Source organism: Neolamprologus multifasciatus, chromosome 17, assembly GCF_963576455.1.
Source record: "Neolamprologus multifasciatus chromosome 17, fNeoMul1.2, whole genome shotgun sequence".
Taxonomy (NCBI): domain Eukaryota; kingdom Metazoa; phylum Chordata; class Actinopteri; order Cichliformes; family Cichlidae; genus Neolamprologus; species Neolamprologus multifasciatus.
The window spans coordinates 30458965-30471031 of NC_140455.1; the positions used below are offsets into that span (position 1 = coordinate 30458965).

Here is a 12067-nt window from a genome sequence, read left to right on the forward strand (position 1 = left end):
GCAGCGAGCAATTAGTGCTTATACATATTACATTTAACATTAAAATGTTGCCATATTGGATTGAAAATACACGTAAAAAGTCAACCCCTTGGGCTCGAATGTACAGAAAAGCGGACACATGTATGACACACCACTGTGAAGTCCCTTGCTCAGTAGGCTGCCAGCGGCGTGAGAGATTCCAACCCGCCAGACTGATGCTCTCCTCGGCCTATGGCAGCGACATCCCGGCTCTGTGATCCCACTCGAGGGAGGAGCTACCTTTAGACTAACGCGACGTTTCCGCATGTCAATAAAAACTTTGTGAAGTCAAGAGGAAGAGATAGATAGTTAAAGGTAATATTTGTCGGAGTGCTTTACTCTACTTTCAGTTTTCAACTAGTAACAAGTTTCGGTCACATGATATGGAGCCTGAGCAGATCCGGGCTGTAATTGCTGCCTCTATTCAAGGGAACTAACTGCAGAGTATTTTTATTGGTATAAAAACCAAGGGACAGTAGGAGCAGATATGTTGAGGACACAGCCAAAGTTCGACCTGCACAGGGATGTGGTGTCTGATATTCTCAGGAAGGAGGCGTCGGTCTGCAGAGTAGAAGGTGAGGCGTTCAGGTGCTAACGGTCAGCGTCTTTTCGATGACGGCCAGGTTTTAGTTGTTTTCACAGATAAACCAATATCTCACATAAAAGTAGCGGGTTCAAACGAAGTTATGTTCTTCGTTGTTGCTATGCCTTTATCGCAGCTTTACTGTTATTATAGCCTTTCCCCCCATAGGCAGTTTAGCCTGCAGTGGTAAAGTTCCTGTGATTTGTTTATTACTTCTTCTTTTTTAATTTTGACCACCAGATGGCACTATTTCATCAGTTACCGCACACTTAAATGCAGGGGAGATGAAACAACCACCCGTGTGCTACAGCTCTTAGACTCAGAAACTGGAGCATAACTCAAAACATCAACAGAAAACATCTAAAGAACAAACAAACAAACAAACAAACAAACAGAGAACTTAAAATACATCGTGAAAATAAAATGTTCCATGTTCTTACTGGATGAAATATATGATAGTTGTTATTTTGTAGACAGTGCATGATGTCTAGTTGGGTTACTTTATATATTTACAGGCCTCTGCTATCAGACACTCGTTAGCTTGCGATAACAATCTATTATAGAGGGTAATTCTACTACTTATTTATTATGTTCTGGATAAGCAGTGGGATGAGATAATAAAACAGGCCAGGCAATAAAGTGTGTGTTCTGTGTCTGAAGAATACTCTGGAGCCGTCGACATTCGTATTCTGAATTTTGAAAGAGATGGGGGCATCCTTTACTCCTGGAAGGTAAGCCCACAGTGAAGGCATTGCATATTATGTGTTGCACATGTTACATACTTGACACTTTATTGGGTATGCTTTAATGGTGCTGAGCTCGACCCCATTTTTGCCTTCACAAGTGCCTTCATCCAACAAGCTGCTGGAAACATTACTCAGAGATTTTGGTCTGTATTGACACGATTGATGCTAATGGCCGATTTCACCCCATCCCAACAGTGCTCTGTTGAACTAATATCTGGTGACTGGAAGCAGTTTGAGCACAGTGAAGTCATTGTCAAGACAAGGCAAGATGCTTAGGCACAGAGTAAAGCCCTGTATGAATGTGCATGTTTGACTGTGTGAATGAGTCTCCTAGTACAAAGTGCACTGAGTGCTCAATTAGAATAAAGCAGCTCTATATAAGCTTCAATTCATTTACCAGTACAATTTTTCCGAAATACTCAGACCAGTCTGTCTGACACAAGCAACCACGACACTTTTAAAGTCACTTAAATCAATTTCTTCTTCCTCAGTCTGATGCTTAGTTTGAACTTCAGCAGGTTGCTTTGACCACATCTGCATGCCTAAATGAAGTGAATTGCTGCCATGTGATTGGCTAATAAGATATTTGCATTTGCATGTCAAATTCTCTGTCTTTAACTCACCAGATGTCCCATTTGTCAGCTCAGCACACGAAAAATAACACACTGTTACGTGGGTTACTACATCTCTTAAGTGGCTCTTCTGTTAAATACAGCATTTTTATGCATATGTTTAAAAGCTGCTTGTGCTAGTTCTTCATTGAAGTCGTACTAAGTCAGATATTTATATCTCAGAAGTCATTTTTTTAATGGCTCCAACAGTCATCTTCAAATGGAAGATATCCAAAGAATAAAAAGAAATCTAGATTCGTTTTATTTCTCCATGTATCTGCTTGACACATTTGGTACTTTTGTGGAAAACTTGGGCTCCTCGGTAGAATGTAAAATATAATTTTCTGTGTTGAACCGCGCTCCTCTGCACAACATAAATTTTTAATGATGGACCCTCCAAGACTGTGTGGGTTTAGGAGGTTAAAGACAGTGTGCAGCCTGCAAAGGGAAAATAATCTCTCTCTTTTTTTTTGTAGTGCAGGGTTTGAAATTTTATGCATGCCTGGTTGCACCTTGGGTTTCAGAGCAGACGCCCTTTTATTGAAAACCTTTTGAATGCAAAAATGTGAAAAATGAATCGATGGTTTGAAGCAGGGCAGGTCTTGTCTGGATGATCTGTAGGGTCGGCCGTGGCAATAAAGAAGTCAAGGATGACTTTCCGTACATGCTGATGCGGTGAAGATGCCAGAGTGAAATTAAATACTTCTTTAGATTAAGATTGTACAATGTAATATTTTAATTAGTGTGCTAATGTTCTCATAGGGAGCAACAGGTACCACCAGGATTGGGAAATATGACCCGAACAGCAAGAAGAATAAGGTACTGTGTTTGTGTGTGTGTGTCCCTATATTATTCCATTAAGTTTGGCACACTTTGCAATCATGCACTCATTCTCATGCGACTGTGCGCATGTGTGTTTTCCCCAATAGCTCCTGTACACATTTGACAAGCAGGTGTGTGTCAGCAGCTGTTCCCTGAACAAAGAGGAGACACTGCTGGGTGAGCCTCTGTCTTGTGCAGATAATGAATTATCGGCAACAACACCGGCTTCTTGAACTCAGATCAAGTTTAAATGCCCGTGTCGAGAAAGCAGTTTCAGATCACGCAACCACGAACCCACAAGTACAAGACGAGATGATGCTGTTCGGATGCTGATTAGTGCCTGAAGAACCACCGGAGCCATTATTGTGGGAAATATGTTCCAATTCAGTCATGTGACATGCCAACTTTGCTTTTTCTCTCCTAGCTGTCAGCTTGGCACAGAATACCAGAGGAGAGGAGCGCCTCAAACCAAGTAACATCCCGTTTCTGTTTTATCCATAAACTGTGACATTAAACCTCTCTTAAAGCAGTGATTCTCAACCAGGGGTACAAATACCCCAGGGGTTATTTTTGGCAGTAGCCAGAGGGCTTAAAAGTACACATTTAAAGTAGTAAATTTAAGTGTGGCCTAATTGATACTAGCTGAAATTCTTAGCAGTATGGACAACTGAACAATGTTTTATTTGGACCCAAATTCAGGATGTTGAATTAGAAAAGTTATCAATGAGAAGAAAACTTTATCCTCCAGAAGATAGCAGGATAATCAACTAGAAGCCTAACAAAAAGAATCATGCAACTGACAAAAAGCCAAGACAAAACAGGGAATTGGAAATGCCACAATTGCAAAAAGACGGACAAAGGCAGGAGGTAAAACTTACCAAAAAAACATAGAAAAAAATGTGTTTGAATTGTCGACTCATTCACAAGATAAATTGTCAGACATTTTCATTGCCGTTCCAAAATTTCAGCATTAATATATAATGCCCCATAAAGTAGTGTGCAGAAGCAGTGCACACTGCACTCCACTGACTGGGACACGTGCACCAAGGTGTGTTTGTGTCAAAGAATGAAATATGCTCTGTGCAGTATGTTGTGAAGTGGCTTGCTTATGAAGTGTTTTAACAGTTTCCATTTAGTTAGTGATTACAGTGTACCCAAAGTATAGTATTGTGCAAAAGTAATTTCTTTACATTTTATATTTCAGTTCAGACTTTCTTTCTTTTTTTCTTTCTTTTTAATTTTAAGTTGAGCTATAGTTCTCCAGGTTTTCTAAAGCTCTTTGAAAGTATTTCTTTGGACATTAGCTGCTTCTCAGTCCAACTGGTACGTCTCATTTTCAGAGGAATTTTGTCTTTGTTAAGACACTTAACACTAACCTATGAGTCACTCAAACAGAAAAAGCCATCTAACTCAAGCAGTGTTTTATCAACACATAACAGAGAGCTCAGGAAAGAACCGAGATAACACAGTTTGAGAGACATTAACACAGTAATTCCCCAAAAGGAAACTTGACATATTTCAGCATAGTGTGCAGCGTGTCAATATAAAATGTGAAGAAAATGAACAAGTGAAAGACAAAAGATGAAGTGCCAGGCCTAAAATCTAGCTAAAAATCTCAACCTAAAAATTTCACTGTTTGTCTAAGAGACCGTGTTGAAGAATGAAGGCGGTCACACCAAATACTAACTTTGGAGTTTGTTAGATTTGTACAAACTCTGTCTTTGCTTCAACTACAACATGTATTGTATCCAAAAATAGCAAAAATGTTGTATTGCTGATGTTTTGTTTTGCACCAGAGATAATTAGGAACGTCTGTTGCATAACTTTGCAGCAGTGCATCCAAAAAAGTGTCCATAGTGTATCAACAGCTGCCTGGACTTACTCCCTTGTTAATCCGCTATGTAGCAAACACTGTTTTGGAAGAGTGTGTCAGTAAACAGGCGGATTTTTCAAAGAAAATAAAGCAGGAAATGACTGAAAGAGAAAAATGAACGGCAAACACGGACACACAGAAAGACAGAAACACAGCAGACACTAAAACTTAGGAAAGATTATGATCCAAACCCCTTAAACTTTGGCATTTTAAATATCATGTAAAACAAACAGTAAACAGCCAGCTTCATTAACTATTCTACAACTAAAATTCTACAACTATGACTATTATTACTGCAGTTTTTATTATTACCTTTTTTATTACCTATTTTCATCTGTTCGCCAATGGTAAGCTGAAAGCCCTTCAGAAATGGATCAAACTGATTTAAAAAGATGTCAAATAGTAACGTTTTCAGACAGTTACTAAATATAGCACTATTTAGCTAGATATAGCTATAACAGCATAGTTCTAGCTGCAAGCACAGCAACCTCCACCTGCACAGGGATGTGGTGTATATTTGTTAATACTAAAAAAGAGACATTCTAAACTTAAACAATAGAAACAAAGTATCACTCTTAGTATCGATCCAATACCAATACAATACCAATATATAGATACCAATACGCCATTGGTGTCTATGCTATCGATATTTGATTATTTAACCCACCTCTAGTGGGGGAACATCATAAAATAGCCTGTTAAATTAAAATCAAAACTTTCTAGATATTAGAATAGTTATGGCGGTAAGAAAACTTGATTAAATGTCTTAAAATAAGACCGGCTGTCATTGCAGCTCTTAAAATATTCAAACAATCCAGTTGACTTAATTAGGCCTAACTAATTTTTTGCTATGGCCTTTTAAGAATAACTCAAGGATTAAGTTTCTAATAAAGATAAGCATAGTGACATTTACTTTTAAGTCAAATAATCTTCCCTAGAAAGCATAAACATGTTCCTTTATACTGAAAACAAGATCAGCTTTGATCTTAAATTTAAATATCAAATTATTATGCACGGTTTATTCTCAAGTTTTTGTACTTGAGTTGGAAAAAGGTTGGGAGCCACTTCCTTAAAGCAGTTTAAATACACTCTTTTCCTACAGCATTTTCAATCTGTGAATGATATTAACCCTAGCCTGTCTACCTTTGTAGTATCAAAGTGCCTGACTCTCCTGATTGAGATCCATCCTATTAACAACACTAAAGTCCTCAAGGCGGTGGACTTCAGAGTCAAAGTGCAGGTAGAGTGTTTCATTCACATTTTACTAACAAACAAGCGCTTACGTCGCAGTTACGAAGCGTTAGTGCTCAGAGGGCACGACTGTCATACTACATATCTTTTATGGCCTCTAGTTTACGTTCTATCACTTAATTAAAGTCAGTGTACCCTCTTTTCTCCACTTTCTCTTCTACAGTCATGCAGTCATGCCTTTTCATCAATTTTGTTCATAGCCTTGAATAAAAAGCAGCAAATGTTCAGCTTCATCTGGCAAATTGTTGGAAACCTCTCGTTTAGTTTTCCCGTGGCTTTTTTCCCCCATAGTTCCTCCATCATGAAACTGACAGAAGATCAGTGCTGGAGAGCCATCTGCTGCTGCTCACTGAAGATAGATGTAAGCAACTGTGTCCTTATGCTGGCCTGCATGTGTAACAAGAATCCAGAGAGAACTATGATAATGCATAAAAAATAATACATATTTTATATTCTACCGTACATTCTTGCATTTGCATAATTATCATTTTGTGTGTTTTAGATGTGGATCTCTACCACGTGATGCTAACGAGGCAGGAGGGATATAGAGTGGTATGCTTTTTTTTCTTATGAAGGAAGTGTTTGCAGATTGACTCATCTGAGCTATAAATTGCATGCAGGATTTCATGGCTGGTAAATGCTGTGCAGTTCTGCAGCGACATAAATTCTTTCCAAGGGTGCACGAATTTAGTAATTAATAAGCAAAACAGTGCAAAGAATATATTGCTTCAACCTCCGTCTCAAAATACACTGCACGTCTTCTGCCAGAGACGTGCATTAACAATTCATTGTGGCTGAATTCAAATGTTTGTGTGTTGACCAGGTGATAATGAACCCCGAACGTTTGTCCAAGACGGCAGAGAGAATCGTGGAGGATTTTTGCTGGGTCCAGTGGGACAGGCACACGCAAAGACTCTACTATCTCACATTCAAGGCAATGCATACAAACTCGCATTCAAATTTGGCAACAGATACCCCGGGACTTGTTTGATTAACGCAAAATGTACGGCTTGTCTTTTGCAGGAAAAGTTTCTGCTCCGAAGCGTTCAGTTTTACCCAAGCTATAACTGTGAAACTGTGGTATGCTATCTTTGTGTCTTATATTTTAATACATGCCACTCTTTGTGCTCTGTATTTGTTGTTTATGCTTTTACTTTGAAATAACATACCGCTCTGATAACAGTTCGAGCTCCCTTTAGAACTGCCTGCCAACTCCTTCCGCACAGTCAAGTAAGGCAACTTTTAGCAGAGTATAAAATAGAAATATGTCGGTTCTATATTCTGCATTCCTTTTGAACATTGTTTTTGTGTTCGTCTCGATGACAGGTTTGCAAATCTCGGTTTCGACCATTATCACACCGAGAGGCCGGAGCAGGAGCTTGTTAAGTTGCAAGTATTCACAAATAAAATAGGTAAGACGTCCTCACACACATCCATGCACCGCGTGTCTATTCACATGCTTATTAGTCTCACATTGAAAAGTCAGATTATGAGACTAATTTGATACATTTGTGCGATTCCTATCCCTCTTTGTAAAAACAAGAAGGTAAGTCCCCGCCTCAGCTCACCTCCAGGGATTTAAAATCTTGGCCAATTCACAATTTCAGTGATGATTGAAGGATTTGTGGAGATGATCACTTTATAATGAGGTTCTGACCAATTTCTGAGATGACTGTAAATCTTACAAGCATCCTTAAGTTTCCGAGGTGTTTTCCAACAGCATCACAGCTGATGATGCTTTTGCCAGCGATTAATTCAAAAGCCGATTTGTTCAGCTGATCTGTCAGTTCCTCTCATCATTGTCATCCTTCTCACTTAATATCTATCTGTTCTGGCTCATGCTGCTGTCCTGGTTATATTCACACTCCTCAGATTTTTGTCTTGTATCTTTTTTTTTTTTGTGCTGCATGATTAAACATAGACGGTTTAATGGCATACAGAAAGAGGGACAGAATCGCATTGACTATAGATGAGCTGCACTGTAATGTAGCTGCTTTATTTGAGCTTTAATGTGAACACAAGAGTAACATCTGCCTCGAGCAGCTTGTAAATCTTTCAGGATTTACTTTCTTATACTGACTTTCATCCATTACCATTAATTAGGGAAAAATCAGACTGCAGACTCGTTCTGTATGTTAAAGCCTTGTATTCATACTCAAGCATGAATATAAAGTGGTCAACACATTTATCTCTCAAGCATGAATGTGTAGTAAACAGTACATTTCTTTGTGCGTATATAGGTGGGTAATAAATTAAAGGAAGCTTGGAACCCTTTGCTCAATCCAGTCTGGTACCAGCTATACCAGAGTGATCACCTTCACCTTATGATGAAACATTTTTATGCTGATGGAGCGTCATCATGCTGATAGCATCGCTCCCATCAAGGGAATGTTCCTATAAGTATGACAGTGGTCATATGCTATGGCCGTCAGATTGCAACCAAACTGATTACCTGTTTGAAAATTTGTATCGACATATTAGATAGTAGAGATAGCACGATACCACTTTTTTATGTCCGATACCGATACCGATACCGATATCATAAATTTGGATATCTGCCGATACCGATATGAATCCGATATAGTGTGTTTTTTAATCAATAAAACTGTTTTTTTAATATCTTGCTGCTTTTTGTATAAGTTCATACTCAAGTTAAAAAACAACAACAACACTAAAGCTATTCTGTTATACCTGTATGTAAAAAAAACACACTGCACCCAAAATATTTCATAGATCAGCAACACTGATCAATCTAATAAAGTTAAACCTACTCCATCCTCCCTATTCTGGTATTTTAATTTTTGGTACTTAATCAATGTAATCAACTTTAATTTGATGCAGGGTGAAAAAAATTCACAGAGATAAATTATTTTTCAAGAATAATTAAATAGATTCAACATCTTTCTTCAACAGAATTGCAGAATTCACAGATGGTACTTTCCCAAAGGAAAAAGTACTATAGCTTACTAGGGTATATTAGACTTAACAGTTACTATATACAGTAATGGACTTCTATACATTTTACATCAGATTAAAACTTTGGGTGTAAGATTCAGATAATTATTAAATAATTAAAAGCTAGATATTTTAAATGAGAATAAGAAAGAAAAGTATGTCTTTGTGCCCCCTTTTCCCTGTTCATGCCCTATCGGCCCCCCTGGCTAAACTTTGCTAGATCCGCCCCTGCACAGTTACCAGCCGTCAGCTAAGTAGAAAAGGATCCTGGTGTAGAAAGTAATATTAAATAAATTCTAACAACAGCTTATCAAGCTTAATAGTGCTGCTGTTGTTTCTGGTGCAAAGTGGGCCAAAAACCAAGAAGAGAGATGGACTCGCAACAGAAAAGCCGATCAGCTGATCATTAATTGATTGAAGTAGCAACAGGAGAGAGAGAGAGAGAGGCAGTCGCTCCATATATCGGTTGTTAAGCTTAACGCGGGAATGCTTTACAAACATTCAGAGATGAACTTACACACTTGCTTTACTTCTCTCTGAGATAACTTCCTCGGAGATGAAATGTTTGCTAGCAGGCTACAAATACACACAGCCGCTCTATCACGTGACCACACTGCTCCGATGTGCTACGGTTATGAGCTGAGTTACGCCGTGTCGCAAGTTTTGTGAGGTGCTTTTTTAATATTTAATGGATCGGATTACATTTTTTATTTCTCTCCGATATCCGATCCAGTAATTTGGGTCAGTATCGGACCGATACGTAATATCTGATCGGTCCATCTCTATTAGATAGTGCTAGTTCATCACCACCATCATCAAAACACCTGAGGTGGGTGGGATCATTTTGGGGGGCGAAAGACTTAATCAATGCTAGAGAGTGTTCGGCTCTTCTGACAGCATGATGTTGTGCAAAACTTTAAGATTGCTTGTTTATTCTTTTAATTTGGAGCCTGTCTTACATAATTTTGTTATACACTTAGATACACTCATTGGCCACCGCATTAGGTGCACCTGTTCAGCTGCACAATAATTACAAAAATGAGAAATCATAATGGGAACGGTCAGAAGAGAATGACCAGAAGGCAATAGTAAATAAAAAACAAACAAACAAAAAAACACTTTTGACAACCAAGGTATGCAGAAGAGCGTCTCTGAACTCTACAGCTGCAGAAGACCACAGCAGTTGCCTCTTCTGACAGCTAAGTACGGGAAACTGAGGATAGTGTTTGCAAAGGCTCACCAAGATTGGACAAGATTGGAAAAATTGGGCGATTGTGGCTCACAGAGTTGGCAGTTTGTCTTGTAACCAGAAGGTTGCCGGTTCGAGCCCCGCCTTGGACAGTCTCGGTTGTTGTGTCCTTGGGCAAGACATTTCACCTACCGCATACTGGTGATGGCCAGAGGGGCCGATGGCGTGATATGGAAGCCTCGCTTCTGTCAGTCTGCCCCAGGGCAGCTGTGGCTACAACTGTAGCTTGCCTCCACCAGTCTGTGAATGTGAGAGTGAATGAATAGTGGAATTGTACAGTGCTTTGAGGGCCCCGAAAAGCGCTATATAAATGCAATCCATTATTATTATTATAAAAATGTTGCTGGGCCTGATGAGTGTCTATTTCTGATGCAACATTTGGATGGTACGGTCAGACATTGGTTAAACAACATGAATACATGTAACATGGTGGTGTAATGACATGGGAGGTGTTTTCGTTGCACACTGAGCATTGTTTAAACACCATGCCTCCCTCAGCATTGCTGTTTCCAACATATCACAAAGCTCGGATCATCTCAAATTATACTCAAATGGCTTCCACAGTCACTTGGTCCAATACAGCACCTTGGGGATGTGGTGGACCAGGAGATGAATGTGAAATTTAAGATTACTCATGTGCAGCTGACAAATCTGCAAAAAATGTGTGATACTACGTGTCAATATGGACCAAAACCTCTGAGGAATATTTACATCACAAGGTGATGTAAATATTGTCTTGGTGAAAATGGGGTGCAACCCCATACTAGCAAGGTGTACCTAATAAAGTTTCCAGCGAGCGTATATTTTTATATACTGCCAACTGTAAGAAGCTCGTAATGGCATGCATATGCACTGAAATGTTGTTTGTAGAATTTTAAAAGCATCCATAGAAATACATTTAACTTTTTGGATTAAGTGAGCACTCTCCTCATTTAGATTTTTTTTTTTACACAAAGAAATGTTCTGTGAAGGGAAAGAGGTCGAATTATTTCAAAATAATATAAATCAGATTTCCAACCTTTAACAAGGCATGAATCATTTTTACAATTACTACATGGCTGACTCTATAACCTCTGAATATAATCTCAGTATTTCACTCTCATTGCTTGTCCTATTAAAAAGTAAGTAATGTTAAATATTAACAATATGAATAGAGTATATGGTATAATAATATATGATGATAAATCAGATCTAATTTTTCCATTGGTTATCATGAATAATGCCACGGTTTGATCTGTAACTTCCCTGTTCTGTGCTTTACTCTTAGGAAGCATGTGCGTGTGCTATACCCAGCCTCTTCAAGACAAACACGAACTTCTCTACACTGTGGTTTTAGTTCACAAAGGTGTGTCTGTGCTAGCTCCTAATTCCCCCCCCCCCCCTTATCTGTTACTGCCTCTTTTACAGTTTTTATCTCGAGCACACGGAGACAAATGTGTTTTTTTTAACTTCCTGCAGACTGCAGCAAGAAGTTCAGGGTGTCTCTGGGCAGTGATGCATCGCCACAGAAAGCCACCCAGCTCCATCCGCTCTGCATTCCCATAGGTCATTGCGCACACAGATATATATATATATATATATATATATATAATACATACACGCACACACATATCTGCATCCTAATATTTGTGAGTTTTTAGGTTGAATTTCAAATAGAAACACAGGCACACCAAATATAGATGAATGTGTTTATCTGCACAGAGCCCAAGAAATGCTTGGTGTGCCTGAAGCATACTAACTGACAGTGATGCTGTGTGTTTTTTTTTTATATATAGGTTACTACATCCTGGTATACCTGCAGGGCTATTTCCTCCACTGTATCAACACCAGGCAGCAGGAGATGCTCTGTCACTCCCTCTTTCTCTCTGGTAAGGCAAGTTTTGTCGAAAGAAATAGTGCCTGTGCTAAGCAGTTGCAGAAGTAGCATTTTTTTCTTTCTCTTTCCCCTCTGTAATAGAT

General features: G+C 38.9%; 1 protein-coding gene across 2 annotated transcripts in view; it reads left to right on the top strand.

The window, feature by feature from the left end:
• Positions 1-30: 30 nt before the first annotated feature.
• The window catches only part of gsap (gamma-secretase activating protein), a 65315-nt gene continuing 53278 nt past the window's right edge, over positions 31-12067 (top strand). The window contains exons 1-15 of one of the 2 annotated variants that reach the window (XM_085139016.1): positions 31-593; positions 1262-1332; positions 2721-2777; positions 2888-2957; positions 3205-3252; positions 5805-5893; positions 6196-6265; positions 6407-6456; positions 6728-6838; positions 6928-6984; positions 7088-7134; positions 7231-7323; positions 11380-11453; positions 11567-11653; positions 11884-11976. In XM_085139016.1, the coding sequence (XP_084995142.1) occupies positions 506-593; positions 1262-1332; positions 2721-2777; positions 2888-2957; positions 3205-3252; positions 5805-5893; positions 6196-6265; positions 6407-6456; positions 6728-6838; positions 6928-6984; positions 7088-7134; positions 7231-7323; positions 11380-11453; positions 11567-11653; positions 11884-11976 (1105 nt within the window). In that variant the 5' untranslated portion in view covers positions 31-505. Of the gene's footprint in view, positions 594-1261; positions 1333-2720; positions 2778-2887; positions 2958-3204; positions 3253-5804; positions 5894-6195; positions 6266-6406; positions 6457-6727; positions 6839-6927; positions 6985-7087; positions 7135-7230; positions 7324-11375; positions 11454-11566; positions 11654-11883; positions 11977-12067 lie in introns of both variants that reach the window. The other variant, XM_085139017.1, reaches the window with a different exon arrangement.